The sequence below is a fragment of the Euleptes europaea genome, chromosome 20 (assembly GCF_029931775.1).
Source record: "Euleptes europaea isolate rEulEur1 chromosome 20, rEulEur1.hap1, whole genome shotgun sequence".
Taxonomy (NCBI): Eukaryota; Metazoa; Chordata; class Lepidosauria; order Squamata; family Sphaerodactylidae; genus Euleptes; species Euleptes europaea.
The window spans coordinates 8134340-8161640 of record NC_079331.1 but is presented as its reverse complement, the minus strand read 5'-3'; the positions used below and the strand labels follow the sequence as shown (position 1 = coordinate 8161640).

At 44.6% G+C, this 27301-nt stretch overlaps 1 protein-coding gene across 1 annotated transcript in view; it reads left to right on the top strand.

The window, feature by feature from the left end:
- The first annotated feature begins 1271 nt into the window (after positions 1-1271).
- The window catches only part of MYO9A (myosin IXA), a 112852-nt gene continuing 86822 nt past the window's right edge, over positions 1272-27301 (top strand). Inside the window, exons 1-7 of the mRNA XM_056865903.1 lie at positions 1272-2145; positions 14337-14431; positions 18262-18324; positions 20692-20791; positions 22324-22380; positions 24043-24140; positions 25654-25780. Of these exons, the coding sequence (XP_056721881.1) occupies positions 1303-2145; positions 14337-14431; positions 18262-18324; positions 20692-20791; positions 22324-22380; positions 24043-24140; positions 25654-25780 (1383 nt within the window). The 5' untranslated portion in view covers positions 1272-1302. The remainder of the gene's footprint in view (positions 2146-14336; positions 14432-18261; positions 18325-20691; positions 20792-22323; positions 22381-24042; positions 24141-25653; positions 25781-27301) is intronic.

The window sequence follows — 27301 nt, the reverse complement described above, 5'->3', positions numbered from 1 at the left end:
GTTTCCTGGCAGTAAGCAGGCAAGCGTAGGTATCTGTATAATAACGCTTCATGGGAGTTTGCTTTCAGGAAGTATTTCCATTTGTTATTGCACATTAAATATAATAGCAGCTGGCCTGATTGCCCTTCATGTGTACTGGATACCTGCAGGGTAAAAGACCGTCTCACTAAGTTTGTTCTGTGACACGCTGGTTTTTTTGAGCAAATAAGGCAGCTGTTTGCGCTGCAAACCTCTGCTTTGTGCATGAGGATGAATCATCTGTATACATTAAGAGGTAGGTCACAGGGAGCTGCAAGGAAATAATCCCCTCAAGCTGAATTGTTGAATAAATCACCAGAATAGACCTGGTTTTCTTGTGTCACTGGGGCAGCATTTTGAAATAACTGCATTCCATATTAGTGCTACAATTGTTAAAAATGGTTTTGTCCATTTAAAATTGAATAGAGCGCCTCTAGGGAATAATTTCTAAGTATTCTAAATTTAGGTCTTAATCTCAATGCAGAACATTGACAGTGAGATGTGAAAGGGATATTATGAGCAGGCAGCATAGGTTATTTGACCAAAACCTCTATCTTGTCTAAAGTGGCCTACTGGCTATGTATCTTCCCTACCTCCAGTTCCCTCCAGGCTGTCAAAAAATTCTCACTAATCTGAAAGATAACTTAAAATCTGCTCTCATTAAACTGTACCGCTGGAGACAGATAATACACTGTACCTTAAAAATCAAGCTGATCTTCCTGACTGCGAATGCTTTACTTGTATTGTGGATTTGGGGGTGTTGTTTGTGTCTTTGCTTCCTGCCTTTCTGCTAAGCTACTCAGAACTGTTTGTATAGAGGTTTCAAATTGGTCTTCTCATGCTGGCAAGGATCATACCCACTTCGTTCTGGAGATGGAAATAAAGTGGACTTCTGATTTGAAAGCCATCATGATGTTGTTTTTTCTCAGCTGCCTTTTCATTCAGTCTTATTCAGCCTGTTCTTCTCCAGAGAACAAAATTCAGTTTAATACCACTGTGTGCCATTCTCATTCAGATCAGGGCATTGGGAAGGTCTTCAACAGGCAAAGAGATTCAGGCCTGGGGGGCATGTTGTGTTCTGTCATAGTTTCTAGCAACTCTGTTGGCTGTGGCCTGTTTGTAAAAATTAGGCATCTTAGGCTTTTGATTGTGGAAGAAGCCTTGTCCCTCAATTGCCCTGCCTTTTAAACAGCTCTTTGTTTTGTTGTTGTAGCGCTGATGCCGTGAGCCGTTCTTCCGTCATTCTAAAGATGGATCGCTGTTACTGATGGGAAGGAGTCCAATATGAGTGGAAATGATGTTGGAGGAAGAAGACGCTTTGAGGACAGTGAACACACACTACACATCTATCCTGGGAGCATCGCTGAAGGGACCATCTATTGTCCTGTCATTGCCCGGAAGACCTCCACAGCGGCGGAGGTGATTGACTCTCTCATTAATAAACTTCAACTTGACAAAACAAAATGTTACGTTCTGGCGGAAGTGAAGGAATTTGGCGGGGAAGAATGGATCCTCAACCCCACAGACTGCCCGGTCCAGCGCATGATGCTGTGGCCCCGGATGGCCCTGGAGAACCGTTTGAGCGGGGAGGACTATCGCTTTCTTCTACGGGAAAAGAATCTCGACGGGTCGATACACTATGCCAGCCTCCAGTCCTGGTTGCAGGTGACAGAGGAGCGCCGCAGGATGATGGAGCGCGGCTTCCTCCCACAACCGCAGTACAAGGACTATGACGACTTGTGCGCTTTACCAGACTTGAACGAGAGAACGCTCCTGGAAAACCTTAGAAACCGCTTTAAGCAGGAAAAAATTTACACGTACGTTGGGAGCATACTGATAGTCATTAATCCGTTCAAATTCCTCCCGATTTACAACCCCAAGTATGTCAAAATGTATGATAACCACCAGCTGGGGAAGCTGGAGCCCCACATTTATGCGGTGGCCGATGTAGCATACCACGCGATGCTTCAGCGTCGAAAGAATCAGTGTATTGTCATTTCTGGAGAAAGTGGGTCTGGGAAAACGCAGAGCACAAACTTTCTGATCCATCATCTCACTGCTCTTAGTCAGAAGGGATTTGCTAGTGGAGTAGAACAGATCATTCTAGGAGCTGGACCAGTGCTTGAGGTAAGTGTGCGTTAATTTTACGATGCAGCTGTTGTTGCTTTTTTGTCGTGCTGCTTAACGTACCTGGGAGTGGTTTGCCTGTGAGCTGTAGAGCTTAGTGAGACTTTTCTACTTCTGTAATGATTCCATTGAAGAAAGCAAGTGGAAAGTGTTACAATGGAAATTTAAATCCATATGTTAAAGAACCATGAGCTGGCAGGTCAGCCTCTTCTTGCTTGCAAATCTTTCCTTGAAAATCCTCATCGGCTCGCAGTTGTGGTGTTCTGTGTTCCATGTGCATTTATCAATAGAATCATAGAATTGGAAGGTGACCACCAGGGTCATCTAGTCCAACCCCCTGTACAATGCAGGAAATTCACAACTATATCCCCCACACACCCACAGTGACCCCTACTCTATGCCCAGAAGATGGCCAAGATGCCCTTCCTCTCATGATCGACCTAAGGTCCTAGAATCAGCATTGGTGACAGATGGCCACCTAGCCTCTGCTTAAAAACCTCCAGGGAAGGAGAACTTACCACCTCCCAAGGAAGCCTGTTCCACTGAGGAACCGCTCTAACTGTTAGAAAATTCTTCCTAATGTCTAGAATTCCTGCAAACAGAACATCTTGTAGTGGAATTGGTGGGGTTTTTTATGGGGGTGGGTGTTACATGCCCAAGGCATGGAACCAGCAAGTGCAGAAGATCAGGGCAGCCTGTGCTCTCCCCATGGTTCCCCAAATGCTTTTCACCTGATTAGATAATTCTGCTTTAATAGCAAGCCATAGCTTGCTGTTGCATCTGAGTCTGCATGCAGTGATTTGCACTTTCCTAGCAAACCAGGGTTTTGACTGGGAATAAATCATTGGCAGTCCTGGATTGCAGGAGAAAGCACAAACCGTAGAGTGCTTGTTCAGATGTAACAACGATGCTGCAGTTGGTCCCAAACCCAGAAAGAGGAAGGAGAATGGGTGAGTGAGTACCAGGATTTCCCAGTCTCATTAATTCACCAGCACGCTATGATCTACTGTTAAACCTGAACCAAGACCTAACAGTGGTTAGAAATTGCGAAAAGTGCCATCAAGTCACGGCTGACTTATGGCGACCCTATAGGGTTTTCAAGGCAAGAGACTTTCAGAGGTGGTTTTCCATGGCCTGCCTCTGCATAGGAACCCTGGACTTCCTTGGTGGTCTCCCATTCAAGTACTGACCAGGGCCGACTGTGCTTAACTTTCAAGATCTGATGAGACTGGGCTATCCAGGTCAGGGTGTAACAGTGGTTACGCATTTAAAAAAAATAGGTACCATTCTTTCTCTTTAAAAATTCTGCTTTGCCTCAGTAAATTATCAGATATAAAGCTTGCTGCACACTTTTTGCTAGCACCAATACTACTGTGAATGAGATTGTAGTTTATGTTATCATGGTTTAATCAAGGGACAGGCCTAATATTAAGAGTTGTCTTTCTGTAACGGGACAAATCTCTGGCAGGTTCAGTATAGCCTACACATCTTGGAGCACACTTCCCGAGGGGTGGGTAGGTACAGGACATTTAAGGGGAGTCACAAAGTTCCAGGGAATAGAAGGATCCTGAGACAGATGTGCCTTCTGGAGTGGGTTGAATGCCTCCTGGTCAAGGAACCTCACTGATCTGTGAAACTACCTAATCTTTGCCTCACCCGTCTGTCATCTCAGCCCAGTTAAGGAGGGAGGGTGCCCAGAAAAAGCTGATGCTTTGTTTAACAGTAGTTATTCAAGTGTGGTTCTAGGATGGGCTCAGATATCTTATGGTATCGCCTATGCCCAGTGAACCTGTACTTCTTTGGTGGCCTGCTATCCAAATGCTAACCAGGGCTGACCCTGCTTCGTTTCCGAGATCTAACCAGTCTGGGCTAGCCTGGGCTCTCTGGGTCAGGGCGTACATTCAATACCAAATTCAATTTAGAGGTTTTCTGGTGCGAGTCCCTCAAATGATCCTTATTGCAGGGTATTGATAGAAGGGTTGCGCTGCCCTATGTATCTGTAGCCATGACTACTACCCAGTTGTTAAAACAAATGTTAATGACTGTAAAAGCGGAGGTGAAGATACCTTTCGTTAACTACTTATGTGGACAATTTGTATTCTTCTTCTGTATGTGCTTGTAAAGTTTTGTGGGTGTCAGCAGCCTTTTGGGAAAAGCAATTTGATTTGAATGTGGAGGCGGCTCTAAAATTCCATCTGCCCAGATACCGTTCCTCAGAATCATCCCAGCAGTGAATCAGTTTTTCGACAGTGGTCAAGCATAACAAGCTCATGCTCTTCTTAGGTAGCAGACATCTCCCTAGGAAGTGTCTTTCATCCTTTCTTGAATCAACCCCTTGTGTCAGTTGCCACTAGCTGTTTATTGAAACTGGTGACTTCGGTCAAGTCTGAACAAGCTTCTGTTGTCAACTGTGTGAGTAATTCTGGCTCAGTGTGGGAATTTCTGTGCCATCTGAGTTCTGCTTAAAGCTTGCAACAGAAACATCTGGCACAAACATGCGCTTATCCAGCATCCATATTTACCACGGGACTTCGATAAAAGGCTTCCATTTCCTTATTTAAGATAACTTACCATTACTTTGTTTCGCGCTGAAGTTTTATTAATTCCCGATCTGATTTCAATAAACGTCTTTCTGACAAAAGAGAAGAAGAAAAAGGCATCAGCCAAAATTGCCTGTTCATTTCTGACTCTTGTCTGACCGCCAGACTTAACAGAAGAGCACAAAAGTGAGATCCCCTGCTAAGGCTCACATGGACACATAAAGCTGCCTTCTACTGAATCAGACCCTGGGTCCATCAAAGTCAGTACTGTCTACTCAGACTGGCAGCGGCTCTCCAGGGTCTCAGGCAGAGGTCTTTCACATCACCTACTTGCCTAGTCCCTTGAACTGGAGATGCTGGGGTTTGAACCTGGGACCTTCTGCATGCCAGGCAGATGCTGTACCGCTGAGCCATGGCCCTTCCCATAACAGGCAGCCCAATAGGCTCACACAAAGACCTCTGCGGTCTCTGAGAATTTGTCACTGGGCTGACTTGGCAACACAAGTTCAAAATGCAGAGCCAGATACTGTTCCTCAGAGTTTAATGTCCTCATTATGTTGTCATGAACTTCCCTGGGTGATCTTGGGCCAGGCGCTGTCTTAACCGAACCCCACTGGGTTGTGGTGAGGATAAAAAGGGGAAGCGAACCATGCAAGGCGCCATAAGCTCCTTGGAGGAGAAGTGAGCTAAAACGAAGATCGCTGTTCGTTCTGTTGTGTAAACTGTGAAGCTACAGTTTTTGAAACCGGAGTCCTGACGTAAGAAAACTACTCTAGCCCAGCCACTGGCCTGCTGTGAAGGGGAGCCATTTGTCTCTGGTTCTGAGATCCATTGCCTGTAGGCTTGGCCATAAATTATTGTCTAGTAACTTTTGACCATCAGTTTTTCATCCCCCCCCCCAAAGAGGGCCTCTGGTTAATCAGAAAACTTTGTTAGTATGAACCATGGCTAAGACCAGCAAGGGGGGAAGTCTCCATGGTGACAGTGGGAGAGATGGCACATTCTCACTTAGAGGAGAAGGGCATCCTTGACGAATGATTTCTCCCGTCAGGACCAGAAGCCAGGGACAAAACACAGCTTCCTGTTGCCAGCAGTGGGAGCAACCTAGAGGCACCTGGTTGGCCACTGTGTTTGGGGGCTTCCTAGAGGCACCTATTTGGCCACTGTGTGAACAGACTGCTGGACTTGATGGGTCTTGGTCTGATCCAGCAGGGCTTTTCTTATGTTCTTATGTTCTAACCCTCTCTGCCTTCAGAGGTCCTTTTCTTGCCTCAGCAGGAAAAAATCCCACAGTCCATTTGTAGATTATTAATCACTTAAGGGGTCTTTTTTCTTCCCCCCTGTTCTTAGACTGAGGATTTGAACAATAAAACCATAAAACTTCAATAAGACCCATCTCTAAAAACACCTCCCTTCGTCTCTTCTCTGCAGCCTCTAAAAAACGAGCAACAAAATAAGTACGCTGAGGGTCAGAGTCCTCTAAGAGGAACTGAACCTTTTGCCCCAAAGTTGCTCTAGAAGATGTGGACCATTTGTTAAAACATGGTATAATCCATTGTAGCCTAAGTTGGTATACGTAAGGACAGTGCAAAAGGATATGTACCAAGGAATCCACGGACTGAAGAGGGCAGGGACACAGCCGGTCTGAAAAAGGGATCTTTAGCATCACTTAAAGGATCAGGACTTCGTCTTTGTGCCCATCAGCACAGTATTTGTGGGATGCATGGTAAGGAGCAGGAAATTTTGAGGAAATCCTCTTTGTTTTAGGGAGAAAACTGTTCTCTTTCTTGGGCTGTGTTGCATGTCGCCGATGTATTCGCTGCAACCTTAGTACCGAACCCTGCAACAAAGAGCATACTGCATATCCTGAAGCATCGCATACCCAGGGAAGTGTTATGCATTGCAAAAATTGTGTAACGCTGACATGTGGCCGGTTGCCTCATACACTTACCTGTGTGTGCCGTTCATGATAAATCTTAACTCTGTCAATGGGAGAATTCCACTTAACTTCACAGTGATAACAGTTTTGTCATATTTTGAAAAGCTGCTTCCCCGTGCCTCTGAAGTCAGCCAAGATTGCCTGCTTTACCAGTCTTACTGGATTCAAGCTGTGACAAGATCACAGATTTCCCCTTGAACCTGTGTAAGTCCTGCATATCTACTTCAGATCCCCTTCTTCCATAATTCCACATCTTTTGGCCTTATTTCTAAGTGGGGGGGGGGCTCATAGTTCAAGCCAGCCAGCATGGATTTTGAAACATTCTGGCCCTTGCAGAGAATAGAATATATATGAATGTAATCGCTTACTGAAACTAATTATGCTCTTAGACTACGCTGGTGATATTCATTAGGAAATTTCCAAGGGACAGTTTAGATCCTGGAAATGTCTCGAGGCCTTAGGTGTAAGAGCTTCAAAAAGAAAAGCATTTTGTTGCTAAATTCCTCAGACATCTGCACTTAGTTATTTCCCTCCTCTATCCTCCGTCACTCGTGACTGAGCAAGCTTCCCTGCTTCCGTGGCCACTTTCTTTCTCTCCCACTGCCAGGTTCCTGTTTGTATTGGCTGTTTTCCTTCCCAGCCACACCATCATCTCTCCCTTGTCTACCACCCCCTCGTTGCTAGCCTGCCCTGCGCCCCCCCCAATTTTTCCATGCAGTTTCTTATCCACTATCCGCCTAGGTCCAGGTGCTTCACCCAGCTGCTCCCCCCACCCTTATGCAGTCTCACAGTCAGACCCGTAATCCTTTCACCTTTAAAATACGAATCTTTGTCTGACCCCCTCCTTTCTGTCACCGATCTCCATGTGTGTTCTCTGGTGGGAAATGATTTGCCGGACAGCCCTGGGATTTTGCATCTCATATTTTCCCTGCTTGCCTAGAGATTGTGGGGAATTCTTTGAGCTATCAAAATAAAGATGAAAATGTAGTGTCTGGTCAGGCAGCATCTGTTGTAGAGAGTTCCAGCTATTTATGGAGAGCCAATGGACTTTCTCCGACGCACTTTTTATATTTAGATTGATTAAACTGGAGCGTCTGAAACAAAACACTCATTCATTTCAGCTCATTCAATAAGAAATCGTTGTGATAACTGCCATTTGTGATGTGCTGTAGACAATAAACCCTTTTGAGGAGACTCAGTGTTTTTGTGTGTGACTCACCATTATTAGCATCTGAAAGTCCCTGAGCTACACACAGATTTAGTTAGAGGAAGAAGTTAAATATTCACCCCACTCCTGAAAGATTTTCAGAATTTCAGCGAAAACCAGCCTTTTAAGGGCTTTTGAAGAACTACAATATTGGGTACCTGAGTAATATTTAGAGGGCTGCTCCATATAGTATGTTTCACCTGCTGCAAATGTTTGAGAGTGTTTGCAAGTCACTTCTCTGCCTGATGGCACTGAGGTATGTTATTAGCCCATACTAAATACCTAAGTCTGACAAAACATATCATCCCAGCCGAAATGGCAGTAGCAGTAGATCCTCTTAAAAACCACAAAAAAACCCCAGCGAAATGAAAACAGGGCAGGCAGCTCAGCAGAGGGGGGTGGGGGAAGATGCAATAAAAGTGGTAATAAACACTGAACACAAAAATGAAGCATCCATGTAGTCTGCAGCATCTGATGGGTAAAGGTCCCCTGTGCAAACACCGGGTCATTCCTGACCCATGGGGTGACATCACATCCCAATGTTTACTAGGCAGACTTTGATTACGGAGTGGTTTGCAAGTGCCTTCCCCAGTCATCTTCCCTTTACCCCCAGAAAGCTGGGTACTCATTTTACCGACCTCAGAAGGATGGGAGGCTGATTCAACCTTGAGCTGGCTACCTGAAACCCAACTTCTGTTGGGATCGAACTCAGGTCGTGAGCAGAGCTTGGACTACAGTACTGCAGCTTACCACTCTGCGCCACAGGACATGAAAAGTAGAATCAGAGTATCTTTTCTTCATTTGTGGCCAGAATGACAGGGAGGTGGCCAGGCAGGGAACTGTTTGGTAAGGAGTTCCTCAGATTGATTTCCCAGTGGCAAAGACCTTACTGCTCACCCTTACACTTCTGTGTGGCCTGGAGATGGGAGAGGGAGCCGAAGCGTAACCTTAGAACTCAGGGGACAGTGAGGGGTATAGATTAGGGAGACGGCATTCAAAATTCAGTCAGCCATCAGCTCCCCTTTATTAAAATGGGAAGGAAGCCCAACCCAAGTTAACATGTAGTAGCTACTCCGGTTGAAGGCAAGGTCTGTTCTTTGGTACTATAAGCAGTGGGTACTATAATTCAGAAAATGTTGTGGCTGCTCTTGCCAGCTCTCAGGATCGCGTGCAAAAAAAAAAAAGAATTAAGCAGAGGCATGAAAGAGCAGGCACCGCAATACGTTCGACAGAACATACAGAAGAACACTAATTAAAATAGGCCAGAAGTACTAATCATCGCATTAGCAATTTTTTAAAAAAAGGGTGCAGTTATACACGCTGACTTACTGTTCCTTCAGAGTATTGGTAGGGCTTGAGAGCAGACTTGCAGAGCAGTTGGCTCAAGAGAACGCACAGCTAGAGTCCTCAAACCCAAGGCAGAAACTTAGTTTCATGCGGCCTCAGGCAGATTTTGGAGAGACAGGGCAGAAATCTTCTGGATGGGCGGAAAAGTAAATATATTGCAGGTTCGAAAAGCCAGTGTCCAGACCAAACAGTTCAAAAGATGAGAAAAAAATGTTTAACTGCCCTGAGAGCTCTTATCCAAAGTTCATTCCCCCTGCAATTGTGTTTTAAACCAACTCTCGTATTTGTGAACAGCAGGTAACCTCCCAACCTATGTGGTTTCCAGAACCTGTTGTAATGTTTACTTTGGGAGCAAACGCTCAATCAAGCCATATCCCAGGCTTCTTTTCCTTGGCATGTGGATGTATGTAGGGGTAGGAAGAATATGATGTGTTAACTTTGCTGCCGTATCTAGCACAAGCCATTCAAGTATTAAGGTGCTTAAGATCTGTGCCCCTGATTACTCCTTCCTGTCAGGTTCTTCACTGAATGCAAGATCCAGACGGGCTCTTGACATGAGTTCAGGCCAAGTTCTAGCCACAAGTCAAGTCCTTGGTTCCCAGGGCTTGGAAGCTCCTGTGTATACTTTGTTAGTGCCTGTTATCACAGCTGTGGCGTGTTGTGTCTTCATTCATGGGAAATGCCTATCTTGCTGTTGCCTAGCAATGTTTCTTACTCTCTTGTCCTAATGTTTTTAAGCAGGTAGCCTGTACTTGCTTTCCATTGCTATCCTTGCCTGCCTGCCTGCAATTAGTTCTTTTAATTTGCTTTTTAGTTCCTAATAAAGTTTTACTGCTTCAGATCTACCTGTCTGGATGAGTATGCTTGAGGGATGCTAGAGGCAAACACCTGAGACTGACACTTCCTCTCTAATTCTCTCACCTGTTCTGCACAAGACTTCTTTGAAATTCATCCTGTTGCCCCGGCTCTGACTAACTAAGTTATTTTGGGTTGGCCTTGCAAACACAGGATATAACATTCTATGTTTGGACAGGAAAAAATGCAGCAAAATACATCTAAAGATACCTTAGCGCCACCGTTATCATGACTACTGCAAAGATTATGTTGTGATCTCTGCCCCCTTCCCTACAGCCACCATCTGCCATGGCCGAGGATATTAGAGAGAGGGAAGAGGAACAGCCAGGAATTTATTTCTTGTGCCGGGATCAAGCTCTGGCTGAGGACACCCACACACACACAGCTACCGTTTGTCCTCACTGAGACAATTTATTTACTCCATTTATATTCTGCCTGTCTCTCCTATACTCAAGGCGGATCACGCAATGTAAAAACAATGCAATTGAAGCAATATACATCCAGTCAGCCTGAGAGCTAGTGTGGTATAGTGGTTAAGAGCGGCAGACTCTAATCTGGAGAACCAGGTTCGATTCCCCACTTCTCCACATGAAGCCTGCTTGGGTGACCTTGGGCCAGTAACAGTTCTCTCAGAACCCTCTCAGCCCACACGGAGGCAGGCAATGGCAAACCACCTCTGAACGTCTCTTTGAAAATCCTACAGGGTCGCCACATGTCAGCCCATACTAGCCTGATCTCATCAGAGCTTGGATGCAAAGCAGGGTTAGCCATGGTTAGGACTTTGATGGGAGCCCACCAAGGAAGCCTGGGGTTGCTATTCAGAGGAAGGCAATGGCAAACCACCTCTGCTCATCTCTTGGCTTGAAAACCACATGGTCCTGGCATCTCCATGAGTCAGTTACAACTTGATGGCACACGCATAACGCCAATCAAGGATGCAGTAAAACAGGATTGCAAAAACTAGGTTAGGGCACTAAACAGTATACTACATAGAATAAAATAATATGCGTACAAAAAAGTGAAAGAAAAATCCCACCCCCGGTTTACAATTTTTTTAAATTTTATTTGATATCTGTCCTGCCCTTTTCTGACAAAGTCAGGCTCAGGGTAGTTAACAACATATTTATATTATATATATAAAAAACAATAATAAAACTATATATCAAAATGCACATAGTTAAAAACCTAAGTGGCCACAATGGCACACAAATAATAAAAAATCCCTCTTGGAAGAAGAGTTGGTTTTTATATGCCGACTTTCTCTACCACTTAAGGCAGAATCTAACCGGCTGTCTATCACCTTTCCTTCCCCTCCCCATAACAGATCCCCTGTGAGGTAGGTGGTGATGAGAGAGCTCTAAGAGAGCTGTGACTAGCCCAAGGTCACCCAGCTGGCTTTACGTGTAGGAGTGGGGAAACCAACCCGGTTCACCAGATTAGCATCCGCAGCTCATCTGAAAGAGTGGGGAATCAAACCCGGTTCTCCAGATTAGAGTCCACTGCTCTTAACCACTACACCACGCTGGCTCTTAGATTGTTATTCACCATAGGAGGGGTCATCTTCCCATGGATAAAAGTTCCAAGACTAAGAGAAATGGTCCAACAGTATGGTGTATGCAGCAAGCCAATCAATGAAAACTACCTAACCTGGCACAGATGTTAACTATGACCCCGTTCTCTTTATCAAAAGTCCCTCCTGAATAATTCCATGTGACACATTCTACAAAAAGATACAAGCATGGGGGTCTTCCCAATCTTGTTGGAAGTAAGGGAGGTAGCAGCAAAGCACCCCTCTGATGTGCCTAAATCCAGACCCAGCTGAGAATTCCCCTCCCCTGGAGATTTTTGTGCCAAATTTTAATTGTTGTATATTAGATTTTGATTATGAGCCACTTTGAGTGCTGATTTTTTGGCTAAAAGGCTGGATAAAAATAGCATTTTTATACAATATAAATATTTAAAATTTCTTTTGAAGACTTTAATTTTCCTTTAAAAAAATGCAATCGCCCTAAATATGTTGCTTGAGTGTGCCTTTGTTGTGCTGGTTTATGCTTGTGGTATTTGGCGTTGCAGCTGGTATGCCCCCTCTGAAGTGCTTTCACCCAAATCTTGGAATGAAAGAGTTAATGCCGGGAATGTGGTACAGCTGTGCTTGTGATCTGGGGTCCCTTTTATGTTATCATTCCAAGTCTGCCCGAGCTTTCACAGAGGAAATATTTTTGGGGTCAGGCGTGTTGTCGCTTGTCATTTTTCTCCAATGGCTGTCCACTTTTGCATTTCCTTCGGCTGATAGGGAGGGGTCAGTAAACTTCACTTGAACAAGCTTGCGGCTTTTGCCAGTTTATAGTTTGCTTCTGTAGTCATGGAGTCCTTGGCCATAGAAAAATTGGCCAGGTTTTTAGCTAGCTCCTTAGCACAGTCTACAAGCGCAAGCTGCAGTATCTAGTGTGGCTATCAAGCTCAAGTGCGGTTTAAGACCAGATCTGAATTCCTTTGCAGCAGATGCCCTGTCATTGCACTTATAAGGAAGGAGCACCGTTGAGAAAGCACAGAGTTTATTATAAGGGGATCAGTAGCCCCATAGACATCATTTGTCTTCCTGATTTATGGCATCTGGCTTTGGCATATACCATTCCCTTCACAAAGCCTATTGGTTGAGCTTTTATTTCTTTACCTTTAACAGCGACTCAGAGAGCCTGCATGGTGTAGTTCAGGGGTGTCAAACATAAGGCCCGAGGGCCAGATCCGGCCCTTTGAGAGCTCTTATGTGGCCCCCTAGTCAGCTGAGGCAGCCACCCTACTCATTCTCAATCTGGGCTGGTGAGGCATGGCCCAGCCTAACCAAGGGACATTTATGTCATATCCGGCCCTCGTAACAATTAAGTTCGACACCCCTGGTGTAGTGGTTAAGAGCGGTGGTTTGGAGCGGTGGAGTCTGATCTGGAGAACCGGTTTTGATTCCCCACTCCTCCACATGAGCGGCGGAGGCTAATCTGGTGAACTGGATTTGTTTCCCAACCCAAGTCAGGCCACACTAAATTATTTCTATATTACTATTATTGCATGTATTATATGTATTTTAATCTGTTTATGTATTTAAGATTAGCCCTGTTTAATTATTATTCCCATTTTATTTTTAGCCACATCATTAAAAATACATCTTTTCCTTCAACGTAATCACCGCAGAAAAGAATTTTGCCATGGCTAAGGCTTTTTTATTCATTGCTAAATGCATGGACTCCTCTAGATTCAAGCAGTCTGCTTTTCGTAGATTTAATTCTACCAGCAACATGCATTGCAGTTGATGTATGACCAGTCACTATCTTCACATTGTAACTGCAGGTTGAATAAAATATGGGTTGGCAAACCTATTGACTTCACGTAGCGCCAAGATTGTTATACATGTCGCCTTACGGCTGCTGTCCTTGGTACCTCTCTCAGAAGAGCTGGCAGCGTTCGGCAGAAGGCACAATGAATGAAACAGAATATGATAGCTTTTAATGTTTTGAGGGGGGATCAGACAAATTAAATCAATTTCTAGTGTGTTAGGCCCCACAAGATAAGTAGGCTTTTTAAAATGATCATTATTCTTAAACTATACTGTTTCATTAGAGCTGTAACATGATGCACAGTTGTATTTCAAATAATCCACCGCTCACAGTGAATTCTTGGTTTCCCGTATAAATCTAGTCATGAGCTGTGGCAGTTTGCAGACATAAGTTAAATCTTTCAAGGTTGCAAAGCCAGCCATTCATCACAACGAGAGAGCTTGATGTAACTGCAGAATCATCCTTATGCTGTTTTACCCCATGTAGTTTTGAACTGGATTGGTGTTGGAGTCCTTATGAGCTACCAGTTTTGTTTTTGTTTTTTAAAAAACTATCAGTATTGCAACATTTTTAATTTGGGAGAAGGAAGATTCAAAGTCTTATTTATTAAACTTAAATTTAAGCCATTGTGAAATAACACCAGTTTTCAGAGATGGCATTTCTGTGCAACGTTGTGTTACGCCGAAATACAGAACCAAAAGAATGTGCCCCTTTTGAGCGCTGATTTTCTGTTTGGCAGGTGTGCTTAACAAGCGTGATTTTTATTCTTGGAAGCTAATACTTCAGCCTCAGATTGCAAATGAAACATGAATATTGCCTGAAGCACTTCAACTGTTCTACATTGTCTTTATCCCTTGCTTCTTCTCATGCATTCTATTACTAAAACCCGTAATTCAAAAAGTAAGATGAGGAAACGTATATCCTGGAGCCACTTCTAGGCACCTGAAAACGTCCCTCTTCTTTTATCCTGACAGGCATTTGGGAACGCAAAGACGGCCCACAACAACAACTCCAGTCGCTTTGGCAAGTTTATTCAAGTGAATTACCAGGAGACGGGCACCGTGCGTGGGTAAGCGGCGTTGAGCAACTGCAAAGGGCCTGTGTTGGCATGTGCACGCCCAGCTGATGGGAATGGGAAATATCCCATGTAAATCCGGAACCTAGAAACCTGTCTAGGAAAGATGTGGGTGCAGAGCTTTGACCAGTGAAGGATATCTCTGGTTAAGGAACCTTTCTTTTCTCTGTAACAGTTCTGTTTAATCAAAAGGGGAGGTAGAAAAACTGCTGAGGCCCACTCTCTTTTTTATTGATTGATATTAAAAAATTGCTGAGCAAAGTCCATTGAGAATTTAGAAAGAATCTTTTTCCTGGATTTCATTTGGCTTTGGGTCAAGTTTGGAGGGCATGTAACGTTCACCGCTGCTTGAATCTAGGGCAGATGCTTTTGTGAATTTGCTACAATCTTATGAAAGCAAGTTGCGACAGGGCTCCAGCCTGAGCGATTTGTCTTCAGCCCTAATTATTCTGCGTTGTTTCCGCCCATGCTTATAAAACTGAATTCTAGGGTTTTTTAGTCTGAGAGCTGGAAATCTGTCCCACATGGAAGCTGTCACTTCTCAGGATTCCCTTGCAACACACCCAGCTTCCTGACCTTCTTGAGAGCCTGAAATTATTCAGCCTGTGAAAGCTGGGAAACTTCTCTTCTTCCTGCATCACTAACAAGGACTGCAGCTCTTCCTCGTTTCCGAACGGCTTCGTCCAATCTGATGGACGTGATACAGTTGAAACCATCTGGAATCTTCCGGTTGCATATCATTACCTAGTAAAAGCTTCACCATCTTAAGGGAGGCTATAAAAAGGCCCCAGGATGTGGTGATGGCTGCCAGCTTGGGAGGCTTTAAGAGGGGAGTGGACATGTTCATGGGAGAGAGGAGTATTCATGTCTACTGGTCAAAATGGATACCAGTCATGATGTATACCTATTTTCTCCAGAATCAGAGGAGCAGGTCTATTATATTAGGTGTTGTGGAACGCAGGCAGGATGGTACTGCTTCAGTCGTCTTGTTTGGGGGCTTCCTAGAGGCCCCTGGTTGGCCACTGTGTGAACAGACTGCTGGACTTGATGGGCCTTGGTCTGATCCATCAGGGCTTTTCTTATGTTCTTAAGGCGGGGTAACCTTGCTTGTTGCTTCGGTTCTTCCCCTATTCTTGACTTCTTTAAAAGTTGGGTGCTGTTTTTCCCCCGTCAGTGATTTCTTGTACACCAGCATAATTGTTTACTAGGCAAGTAGCTCTCGGTTTTGACAGTGCACGCCAGGCCATGGCATGTTCCTTATTATGTAGCTGAGAAGGAAGGAGTCTTGAAGTCCGACAGGATGTAAATATCCTATTGTTGATGGATACACCCTGTGTTCGGGAGAGTTGTGCGCACCAGCACTTCTTTGTCGTTACATCCAGGGCTGTCAACGTTGAAAGGGTCAGGCACCCGAATATATTTGTTGAGAATGCATTAGCATGTGAAGAAGATGGTTCCACAGATGTTTATCTGAGGCCACTATGAGTAACTGTGGTGCCATAACACTGACTACCAAGACTGGAGGGTGCATCAAAAATTTGTTTCTTGGGCACAGAATATCTTTGAGTCTTGTTACAGATGGCAGGTAACCAGACAAGCTGAGCAAAGCTCAGCTTGTTGGGGGGGGGGGAGGGTTGGGGGGGTTCTCTCCCTTTACAGAAAAATGTTCTGTGCATTCCAGAAATGTCTGTTTTTGTGGCAATCTGTGCTGACTTCCGTCCTGCTCACCAGGTTGGAGGCAAGTCCCAGGCCGCAACAGGTGTCAGGGCAAAGGTTCTAGGGTTACAGTCCAAAGTCTGGGGTCTAGTAGCACAATCCAGATCACAGCCCAAGGTCAGGAAGCAAGACCTCAAAAGCTGATCAAGTCAGGTGACTGGTTGGTTTGTCAGCAGAGTTGCAGATGAGTTGATCCCACACTGGCCTTATATATGAATTTTCCCTACAGGTATCACTAGGTCCCATGTTACGCTCTTCTCCACAGACTGTAAAACTCTGGGATTATGGAAGCTTAAAGTTAGTTTATGCAGTGAGGACAGTTTCTTCTTGGTTACCATATATGAATTTTCCCTACAGGTATCACTTGGTCCCATGTTACTCTCTTCTCCACAGACTGTATAACTCTGGGATTATGGAAGCTTAAAGTTAGTTTATGCAGTGAGGACAGTTTCTTCTTGGTTACCACGGAGGCCGTGGAAGCTTGCAAATGGTTCAGTTTGCACAGGGTTACCACACCATGTCTGCTGTCTGGGAAGGGATCAGTTGTGGTTGATATAATGAACAGAAGAAATCAAACAGCATGGGTGAGCGGTTCACCATGAGAGTGCATAGAAATATATATATTTCCTGAAAATAGATCAGAAAAGAGCATGTACGTCATCGTTGTAATTACTTTAATTCCACAAGTAATAAGATAGCATTAGTCAAGTGGGGCAAGCTGATTTTTCAGAGCCTCAGTATCTTTTAACTGTTTACCTACACATCTTTAAAGTTGTAGGTAAAAAAAGAGCTTCATATTCAGGTGGCAAACTTGACGGAAAGCAAGGAGCCTCGTGGGTGATATTTTGAGGCCTTGAGGTCTGCAACTTACATATTTGACAAGGTTATAAATGTTATCAAATACTAAAAGACCCCTCTAATAATAGATATGCCACATGTGTACATTTTTTTCTTGTGGCCCAAATGAATCAGAAGATGCTGAGTGCGGAACCTCGGAATGATTTGAAGTGTTTTTTATTTTATTTCCCAGTTAAAATACACGGGGGGGTGGGTATCAGAAAACAATGGCAGCTAGTAGGATCTACCTGGCCTATTCACAGAGGCTGTTCATTTGCATTGAAATAAGGAAGCATGAGTTCTTCCAGTGTACTCACTACCTTCTTTCCCATATTGCGGGAAGGAATCGTAAAAGCCTGAAACATTCCCGCCTTGATAGAAACTGTGGGAGCAAATAAACAGCTGAAAACCTGAGTCAAAAATGGTTTTCACTTTCAGAAACTATAGTAGGAATTGTATTACAAAGCAGCCGGTTTTGCCAGCTCCTGAGTTTTGTTCCTTTTCCTTCTCATCTTTCTCTTTTTTTGAGCATAAAAGGAGATCTTAAAAGACCAAGGGGATGGGCTATCTTTCTTCCAAGGAAAATCTAAAGAATTTGGGGTGCCTTAATCGGAAAACAAGATCACTTAAGGGGGTTAGAAAACCCCAAACGTTGCAGAAAAAGTGAATGGAGACATTTCACCTTCTCACATAAGGGCGTTCATCCCAACACACAATTACTTATTGAGCTCATTGCTGCAATGAATGACATCACTGCCTTTATTCCTTTGCCCTGGCACTTGTCAGTGCTTTTGCTGACGGGGGAGTGGATGAAAACGGCAGGTGATCTGCTGCTAGGTAACCGAATTAGCAGTTTAAATGGTTCAGCGCCGTTGGAAGATTCCTGACTGCCGCACAACTGAGACCCAATTCTCAGGTGGTTTTCGTGTAAAGAGGAATCAGGTTAATGTAATGTCATGTTTGGATTGGTTTCTGAATTCATCCCCCGGTTGTCATTCGGGAAGCTGTATGTTTTGACATCTGGAATCAGGATTTTGTATCTGATTGTAATCTTAAGGTCACCAGACAATATCAAGCATGTTTTGCCTGAAAATTAAATGTCCTCTGCATACATCTCCTTGCATGCACAGACCGTGTATATGCGCAAGGATTCTCCCTATCTCCCACCCTAGCCTCAAAGCTGAATATGCAGTGAACTGTATAAAATAAATTGGTTCTTTTCACACAGTACTCTGCAAAGCTAATGTTCTTTTTTCTTCTTTTTCCTTTAGAGCTTACGTTGAAAAGTATCTACTGGAAAAATCTAGGCTAGTCTATCAGGAACATAATGAGAGGTGAGTAGTGGATGAAGTAATAAGCATAAAATATTTGGGGAAATAAAGAAGGGCAAACCAAAATAATAATTACAAATGTTAATGCATGGTTTTCATATGCTGTGTGTGCATGTATTTTGTTTTTCAAAACAGATGAGGTTAGATCATCATTTGTCATTATTACTGACAGAAGCTCCTGTCCTAGATCTGATCTGGTTCATACATCACTATTTTTGCTTCCCTTGACAGGCAGCACACCCAAATGTTTTGCTCCTGTGGAAAAAGGTCATGTTGGAATAAGAAAGTCCTAGAATTCCATAGGTCATCCTCAGAATCAGGAATCATAGGTCTGGAAGGCAGATTACTCACATGAGTTTCCCTGCCCTGGTGTGTGAATGGATCAGTCCTGTGAGCTATTAAATGTGTAAGAGAGCCAAGAAATGGCACACACCCGGACTCGAAGGGTGCCTGGTTAGTTTTCATTGTGCCGTGGGGTTTTGCGTGGTGGCCCCATGAAGGTGGAGGCTTCTTCTCAAGGTCTTCATAGACCCAAGGTTCTAGTTGAGAATGCAACTGCTGCTCCTGTTGAAATTAGTCCAGGATAGCTTCTTCCTTTTCAGGACCTCATGACGTTTGCCCACAGTTGCGGTTTCTTACGAAGTCATCTATTTATAAACCAAATGACTTCTCCATTGGACGCAGTTCTGAATTTACTGCTTTTGCATCCTGGGGTCCCATCTTCCACTGTAGTTACTGAGTAAGGAAAGCAATTCAGGAAATAGTGTCTTTTGACTTTATGTTTTCCCCTGGTTAATAATATGGGGCCGAGTTGTTTTCTGTTGCCCCAGAAGGTCGAACCAGAACCAACTGGTTGAAATTAAATCAAAGAGTTTTCGTCCAGACATTAGGAAGAATTTCCTAACAGTTAGAGTGGTTTCTCAGTGGAACAGGCTTCCTCAGGAGGTGGTAAGCGCTCCTTCCCTGGAGGTTTTTAAGCAGAGGCTAGATGGCCATCTGTCAGCAATGCTGATTCTGTGACCTTAAGCAGATGATGAGAGGGCGGCCATCTTGGCCATCTTCTGGGCATGGAGTAGGGGTCACTGGGTGTGTGTGGGGGGAGGTAGTTGTGAATGTCCTGCATTGTGCCGGGGGTTGGACTAGATGACCCTGGTGGTCCCAACTCTATGATTCTAAGCACTTTGTTTCCTTCATGCTGATAGCTTGGTCTTGCTGATAAGTCCACAGAAGTTACTAGCCACAAAACAGTCTGCTAGGTTATCCTCCCACATTTGTTTTTTGGCATACTGACAAGCTGAGTAGGGTGGGTGGGAGGAACTGATAGTCAGGGAGAGAAGGGAAGATTGACACCTACAATTTAGAGAAGATTCCCCGCCCCATTGCCTGGAGACAACCCTTAAAGGTGAGTGGGCAAGTAGCTATTTACAAGCCTGAGAGAGGGGCTCCTAGGATTTAAACATCTGTTGGTCAAAGGAACTGCTTGTCTCCCTGGGAATTGAATTCCATACTATTTTCTGTCCAGTTTAGTATTAGTCCATCATATGCTCTTCATTAAAGGCTGAAATATTTCACTGAGCTAGGTGGATCTTCATTATTCTGGACGACCGCCAAGACGAGAGAGATACTAGGTTTCTGTTGAAAGATTGCTCTCAAGCTTTAAACCTTTGTTTCACTCCAAGATGTAATCCATAATAAGGCATTTTGAAAACTCTCTCTCTTTATGAGGTCTTTCCTAACATTTGTCTCGAATCAGTACTTTCAGAGGCTTAGGAAGCCAAACAGAATTTTAACCACTTAGTGGCCTGTTTGTGACATCATAGCTAAATCGTATTTCCACTGCTGGAATGGAGGCAAACTGTGGTTTGCGATGAAGTCCAAATCGCCCAAAATGTAGGAACTGCTGCATATGAGCACAAGTCCTCTTTGCATGAGCTGTGTGGTTATCCGAGGCTGTTTCTTGGTTTGTGAGAGCCAGCATGGTGTAGTGGTTAAGAGCGGTGGTTTGGAGCGGTGGACTCTGACCTGGAGAACCGGGTTTGATTCCCCACTCCTCCACATGAAGCCAGCTGGGTGACCTTGAGCTAGCCACAGTTCTATTAAGAGCTCAGCCCCATCTACCTCACAGGGTGTCTGTTGGGGGGAAGGGAAGGTGATTGTAAGCCGGTTTGAGTCTCCCTTAAGTGGTAGAGAAAGTTGGCATATAAAAACCAACTCTTCTTCCTCGTCTTTCTTCTTTCTTCCTTCTTCTTTCTTCCTCCTTCTTTCTTCTGCCAGGCAGGATCAAAGCTTTGCCTTTGCTCATTGGCACTTTATGTTTGTGTTCTTCAATAGTGGTGTTTCCTGTTAACACCATTTTTTGTTTGTTTCTAGGAACTACCATGTTTTTTATTACCTTCTGGCCGGAGCAAGTGAAGAAGAGAGATCAGCTTTTCACCTTAAACAACCTGATGAATATCATTATCTCAATCAGGTGGGGGGATGTATGAGCTGCCTTGGGGAGTGTTGATATGCTTGTCTCTGGAGCACTCAGCTCTTCATTCCTGGGGTTGCCATCTAAACCATTGTCTGTTACCTGCTGGTCAATTTCACAACAGGATGAATTCATAGGCGTTAGTAACAACTAAGAAAGGCAACATGCTCAGTGGTTCTCGCCTTAAGTGGGCTGCAGGAAAGAAAAAACATTGTTCGGGGCTGCCATTTTTTCTAAGAATGTTAACTTTCATTTCCCAGACAAATAAACATTAACAGCTAATCTTTGTTTTCTGGAAAATTATGTTCATGCTGGTATTCCCACTCAAGAATAGACATACTAGCTAATAACATCTTGCATGTTTTTATAATCCTTCTGACTGGCAGCATGATCTCTTTGTACCTTCCGCATAAGAAGGCTTACTAAAACTTAAGAGTCCATTAATCCCAGTTGTACACAGATAATTGAAACCTTTTTGTGGAGATCTTACAGCTTGACTAGATACTTCACAACATTTATACAATTTGATCCCTCGGGGGCACAAGAGTTCCTAATGCAATAGGACATAGGTGGCAGGAATTGTTGCCGCAGCTGCGCCTTCTTTGCGCTCCAGGGAAATTGCCAGCTCCAGTCACTCAGTACTAAATCCCAAACACGTTGTCTGTCTGGGAAACTACACAGCAAGTTGCGTCAGTAGAAGAGCACATGTTGGGCGGGGGATCCCTGCCAGTACATATCAGCAAATGTTAAGTACCTAGTCTACAGCAGGGTGGCAGGTCACTGGCCCTGACGCGGGGTGGAAAAACAGAACGTAGGATTTGCAGGTGAATGTAGGTGACAGTGTCTAAGGTCCGATGTGGTGTGTCACTATATAACATCTGCTGAACTGTTTTGCAGAACTGCAAAGCTCAAATTCCACCGCAAGTATCCAGTTATGCCCATTTTCTGTGGAAGACTTAGTATTAATTCAGAGCAGTTGTTTGATTTTTGCAACTGAGAAAAAAACCCCGACTTTTAAAAGTTGTCTACCATCTTTGTTTAAAAGGCCTGACTCAGAAGGTTTAGAAATGGCCACTGGACATTTCTTGGGAGAGATGGAAACAACAGATATCTTCAATATGCCTTTTTAAAAATGAAAATTAGCATTATAGGCTATTTACAAAAATCAGATTCCTTTAAATTCTACTGAGATTTGGGATTGGGTTCACTGTGAGGCTAGAATTCATTGAATGCAACTGCCCTTTGCTAAGGTGGGCTTCTGAGTTTAATGATAAGTAGATAACTGGTTTGGGAAAGGCTTCCCTTGAAGCATGATGAAGTTGCATAAGATAGGCATTCTCATATCGGTTCCCATAAGGGGAAGAGGAGCTTAGCCATCAATGCTTATAACTGAATGTTTTTTAAAAAAATGCTTCAATGTTGCTCTCACATTAACGTAAAATAATTGCATTGTCTTCCTGCCTGTCAAAGTGGGAAGAGAGGGTTGCGTGGGACTTTGGGGACACGACTCACCCAATCTGCCTTGCTTTCAGATGACAAAGAAACCCCCCAAACAGAGCTGGGATGACTGTTACTATGACTCTGAGCCGGTCAGTACAAGTCCATCCATCCATTCTGGGTTTTCTGGTGACAGGCACTTCACAAACTTTGGTCCAGGTTCTGGGGGCCAGTAGAAAACCAGTTTGCTTTGATTGAGAGCCACACAAAAATGAGCTTTGTTTGGTTAGTGTGTGGGGATGCCCCCTTTCAGTTTTGAATGCAGGTAGCCTTTGGTCACGTTAATCGGGAGTCAGGTGACTGCTATGGATCGTGGGCACTGCAGGTTTTTTATTATCACATTTTCACTCATGAAGTCACGTTCTTTGGTCCTGTTGTTGGGAAGATGGGCAAAGAAATTTTGCCTGGAGTAACTTAAAGGTAAAGGTCCCCTGTGCAAGCACCGGGTCATTCCTGACCCATGGGGTGATTTCACATCCCAATGTTTACTAGGCAGACTTTGTTTACGGGGTGGTTTGCAAGCGCCTTCCCCAGTCATCTTCCCTGGGTCTTCATTTTTCCAGCCTTGGGAGGATGGAAAGCTGAGTCAACCTTGAGCCGACTACCTGAAACCAACTTCCACTGGGATCGAACTCAGGTCATGAGCAGAGCTTGGACTGCAGTACTGCAGCTTACCACTCTGCGCCATGGGGCTCCTTGGAGTAACTTACTCAAGGGAATATTTGACACAGTGTATTGCTTGCTAACAGATTGCATTGTGGAGGGTGATTAAAAACCCATTCAGTGCTCAAATGGTCTTCCTAGCTTTTATGGACAATACCACTAAAATGGGGCAGGGACTTCCCCTTGGACTGTTTTAATTTGAATGCAAACAGTTCAGCTAAAGGTCTAGTAGCAGAGTCACCTGAAAGGGAAATAGTTTATCAAGTTGGTTTCCGTGGCCGTAAAAGGGAAAGTATTTTCCTTCTTGGGGGAAGTCAGAAGGTTAAGGTCGGATTTAAAAATCAGCTTTGGTTAGTCTTCATACCATTCTATTTTTACCCTTTCAGAAGGCATGATGCTTCTAATTGCATGTTAACAATTCTAACTTTGGTCGACTCTTTCCCCATTAATATGAATCAGACAAAGTTTTTTCCTGCAGGAGGGGGGTTATATTTGGTTGTAAGAAAATGTTCACAAATGAGGTTGTAGTCATTACATGTTACTTGGTTTTTTAAATTTTAAGTCTCATTGCTTTGAGTTTTTCCCCTTAGTCCTCTCTTTTCTAAATTGAAAAATCCTAGACTCGTCTCCCTTTCCTCATAGGAAAGATGCTCCAGCCCCCTTTATGATCTTGGTTGCTGTCTTCTGTCCTTTTCCCAGCGCTTCAATAGCCTTTTTAAGACCCAGTCCCCAGAACTGCACGCAGTATTCCAAACGAAGCTGAACAGTAGATCTATACCGGGTCATTATAATATTGGCTGCTTTATTTTCAATCCCTTTCCCAATTATCTCTGGCACAGTTTGCCTCTTTCACTGTCGCGGCACATTGGGTTGACCTTTTCATTGAGATATCCGCTATCTACATTGAGCTGTCATGCCCACACGCTTGCTGTTATTGCTTTTCTCGTGCTTTGCAAAGGATTTGCTTAAGGATTCTGCTACTCAGGCCTCTACCGCACAGCCCCAGATGTTGTAGTGTGGTATGTAAGATTACCCCAGCCCGTCGGTCTCCATCCTTTCTAATATTTGCTCCTGGTGTTTGGCCTTGATAGGATTGTTTCTCCGTTGAAGGAGAGGACTTGAAGCACGACTTTGAGCGTTTGCAGCTAGCCATGGAAATGGTGGGCTTTCTTCCCAAGACCAGCAGACAGTAAGTGGATCTTTCTTTTCGTGATTGGTTTTTAAACCGCTTCCAAGCAGGCTTAGCATGACCATTGCAGAGAGCAAGGCAAAGCAATTTTGTATAGCTGAAGTTCATTTATAAATTTTGAACGGTCCAGTGAGCATGCGTTTGCAACTTGCTGGGGTGGGTCCCACCTAGGGGTGCCAAGCCACTGCCTGGTACCCTGGGAGCTTTGGGGGGGCAGGGCAGGGGGCAAACATGACATTGTGTGACGCATCAACATCACGTCCAGGCAAAACCCTGGATGTGATGTCAGCAGGTCAGCCGATGGCCTGGAAATGCTGTGGTTTTCACCTGGACGTGATGATGATGCTTCGCATGATGTCACTTCTGCCCCCTCCACTGTTGTCCTACTGGCCCAGAGAGCCAAGCTGGCAGGAGCCTACCAGCCAGCAATGGGCAACTAAAGGTAAAGGTAGTCCCCTGTGCAAGCACTGGGTCATTACTTGACCCATGGGGGGACGTCACATCCCGACATTTACTAGGCAGACTGTGTTGACGGGTGGTTTGCCATTGCCTTCCCCAGTCATCTTTCCCTTTACCCTCAGCAAGCTGGGTACTCATTTTACCGACCTCGGAAGGATGGAAGGCTGAGTCGACCTCGAGCCAGCTACCTGAAACCGACTTCCGTCGGGATCGAACTCAGGTTGTGAGCAGAGCTTTTGACTGCAGTACTGCAGCTTCCCACTCTGCGCCACGAGGCTCCTTAATGGGCAACTGGAGTGTCTAATTCTACCCCTGTCCTACCATTCCACTGAGCCAAGTTCGAAGCCTTCCTCCCACCACTGGAGGAAGAGCCAGTTAAGCTAGAGGGAGGCTCCTTTGGCAGGCGGAAGGGCTCTTTGGAGGATGGTTGGATTCACCCCACTGTGAAGCCTTTTACAGGGCAGATTGAGCTGCAATTGTGTCAGTGAACATCTGCAAGAGTGTTTGTCAATTTTGAAAAGCCTGTTGGATGTTACATGGAATTCGCTCCAGCCTGATGGTGAATGAATGACAAGTTGCTTTGATTTTTGGCCTCTCTCTCTTAAATGTATCGCAGCCTGCCCAGAGTTTCTGAGATTGGTGGTGGCGGCAGAAGAGTCCGGACAAATTAATATAGCTCTTAATTATTGATACAAATCTAATCTCCCAACAAGTGAGATAGAGGTATATAATTAGCTGGTTTGCTAAATGGCTAATTCAACCCCTCGCTGAGTCGAGATGCTACCGAAGATTAAAGCATGCTTGACTAAAATGCAAAATGTCTTGGACACGGTTGAAACCTGTTTGGGTTTTCCTGTCGTTTGACTCTTGACAATCTGGAATCTTAGCATCATGCCTAAAAACTGGAAAAGCTGGCCTTCCATCACAAGCCGTGATGCTGCTGCCTGGAATGCGCCACTTGCTTAATTGTGTTGAGTATGTTGCTAATAACACTTGAAGGTGATATGAAAATGCGGAGGAAACAGTAAAGAAATGTATGTATTTATGTGTTTAGGATTTTTTCTCTTTTGTCGGCAATACTGCACTTGGGTAACATCTGTTACAAGAAGAAAACTTACCGAGATGATTCCATAGATATCTGTAACCCGGAGGTCCTGCCTATTGTCTCAGAACTGCTGGAGGTGAGCTCTTGGTCAGAACCGTCTAGTTCTTCCTGTGCCTTTTCCTTCTGCAAGCTCTTCTTTTTGTTGCTGATCTTATGATCATTGGGGTGCTCCAGTCATCTTCTGCGTGGAGAGCCAGCGTGGTGTAGTGGTTAAGAACAGTGGACTCTAATATGGAGAACCGGGTTTGATTCCCCACTCCTCCACACGAGGCCAGCTTAAGAAGAAAAGTTGGTTTTTATATGCCGATTTTCTCTACCACTTAAGGCAGAATCAAACCAGCTTGCAATCACCTTCCCTTCCCCTCCCCACAACAGACACCCTGCGAGGTAGGTGGGGCTGAGAGAGCTGTGACTAGCCCAAGGTCACCCAGCTGGCTTCATGTGGAGGAGTGGGGAAACCAACCCGGTTCACCAGGTTATCCTCCGCCATTCATGTGGAGGAGTGGGGAATCAAACCCGGTTCTCCAGATCAGACTCCACCGCTCTTAACCACTACACCACACTGGGTGGCCTTGGGCTAGTCACAGGTCACAAGCTGGGTGACCTTGGGCTAGTCACAGTTCTTTTAAAGCTCTCAGCCTCACCTACCCCACAAGGTGTCTGTTGTGGGAAGAGGAAAACAGGCATGTCTTAGAACCTATGAATGTACTTCGAGTCCTTTAGAATCCCTTCTGGGGGTATGGAAGACGGGCCTCGCTCCGTTTCTGTTTCATTACATTCTCCCTTGAACAGAATGTTGAACAGAACGGAGTAGAACAGTTCAACAAATATGGTCTATCCCTCTCTTATTAGCAGCTGGCAGTCCTTAAGTCAGAGTCTGTTCTCCAACCCAGAGTAGACTTCAGCCTGCAGCTCATTCCACTTGGTCTCCCAATCACTGCTTTGTGGCTGGATGAGGTCCAGAACAGATAAGAGCAAGTTTGACAATCTGTACCACTTCTTCCTGTCATGCTGAGTGGGAGGGGCTTGATCCCTTGGCCAGATATGGAGTTGGAGCCAGAAAATACATTTCTAGCAGTAGTTTCCAAGCTTTATAACAGTGATTTTCTCCACTGGAGGAGAGAGAGAAATCTGTCATTGCTTTCATATATTCTTTTAGGCCCTGGACACAGAAGAAGGGAGATTTTTTTTTAATCAGTCATAATTTAAACCTCATGATCTAAGCCCTTAAGAGTACCGAAAGAAAAACAAGAGAAGGGAAAGAAAAGAAAGCATTCCTGTATTTCTTAGCATTGTAAACATAACATTTAAAAAGGTGTTGAGGGAGGGGCTGTGGCTCAATGGTAGAGCATCTGCTTGGCATGCAGATGGTCCCAGGTTCAATCCCCGGCATCTCCCGTTAAAGGGACTAGGCAAGTAGGTGATCTGAAAGGCAGCTGCCTGAGACCCTGGAGAGCCGCTGCCGGCCTGAGCAGACAATACTGACTTTGATGGACCAAGGGTCTGATTCAGTATAAGGCAGCTTCATGTGTTTGGGTATTTCCAGTGTAGACAGTTAGTGGCAGGTCTAATGTGACCGGGGAGATGGAAGACACAG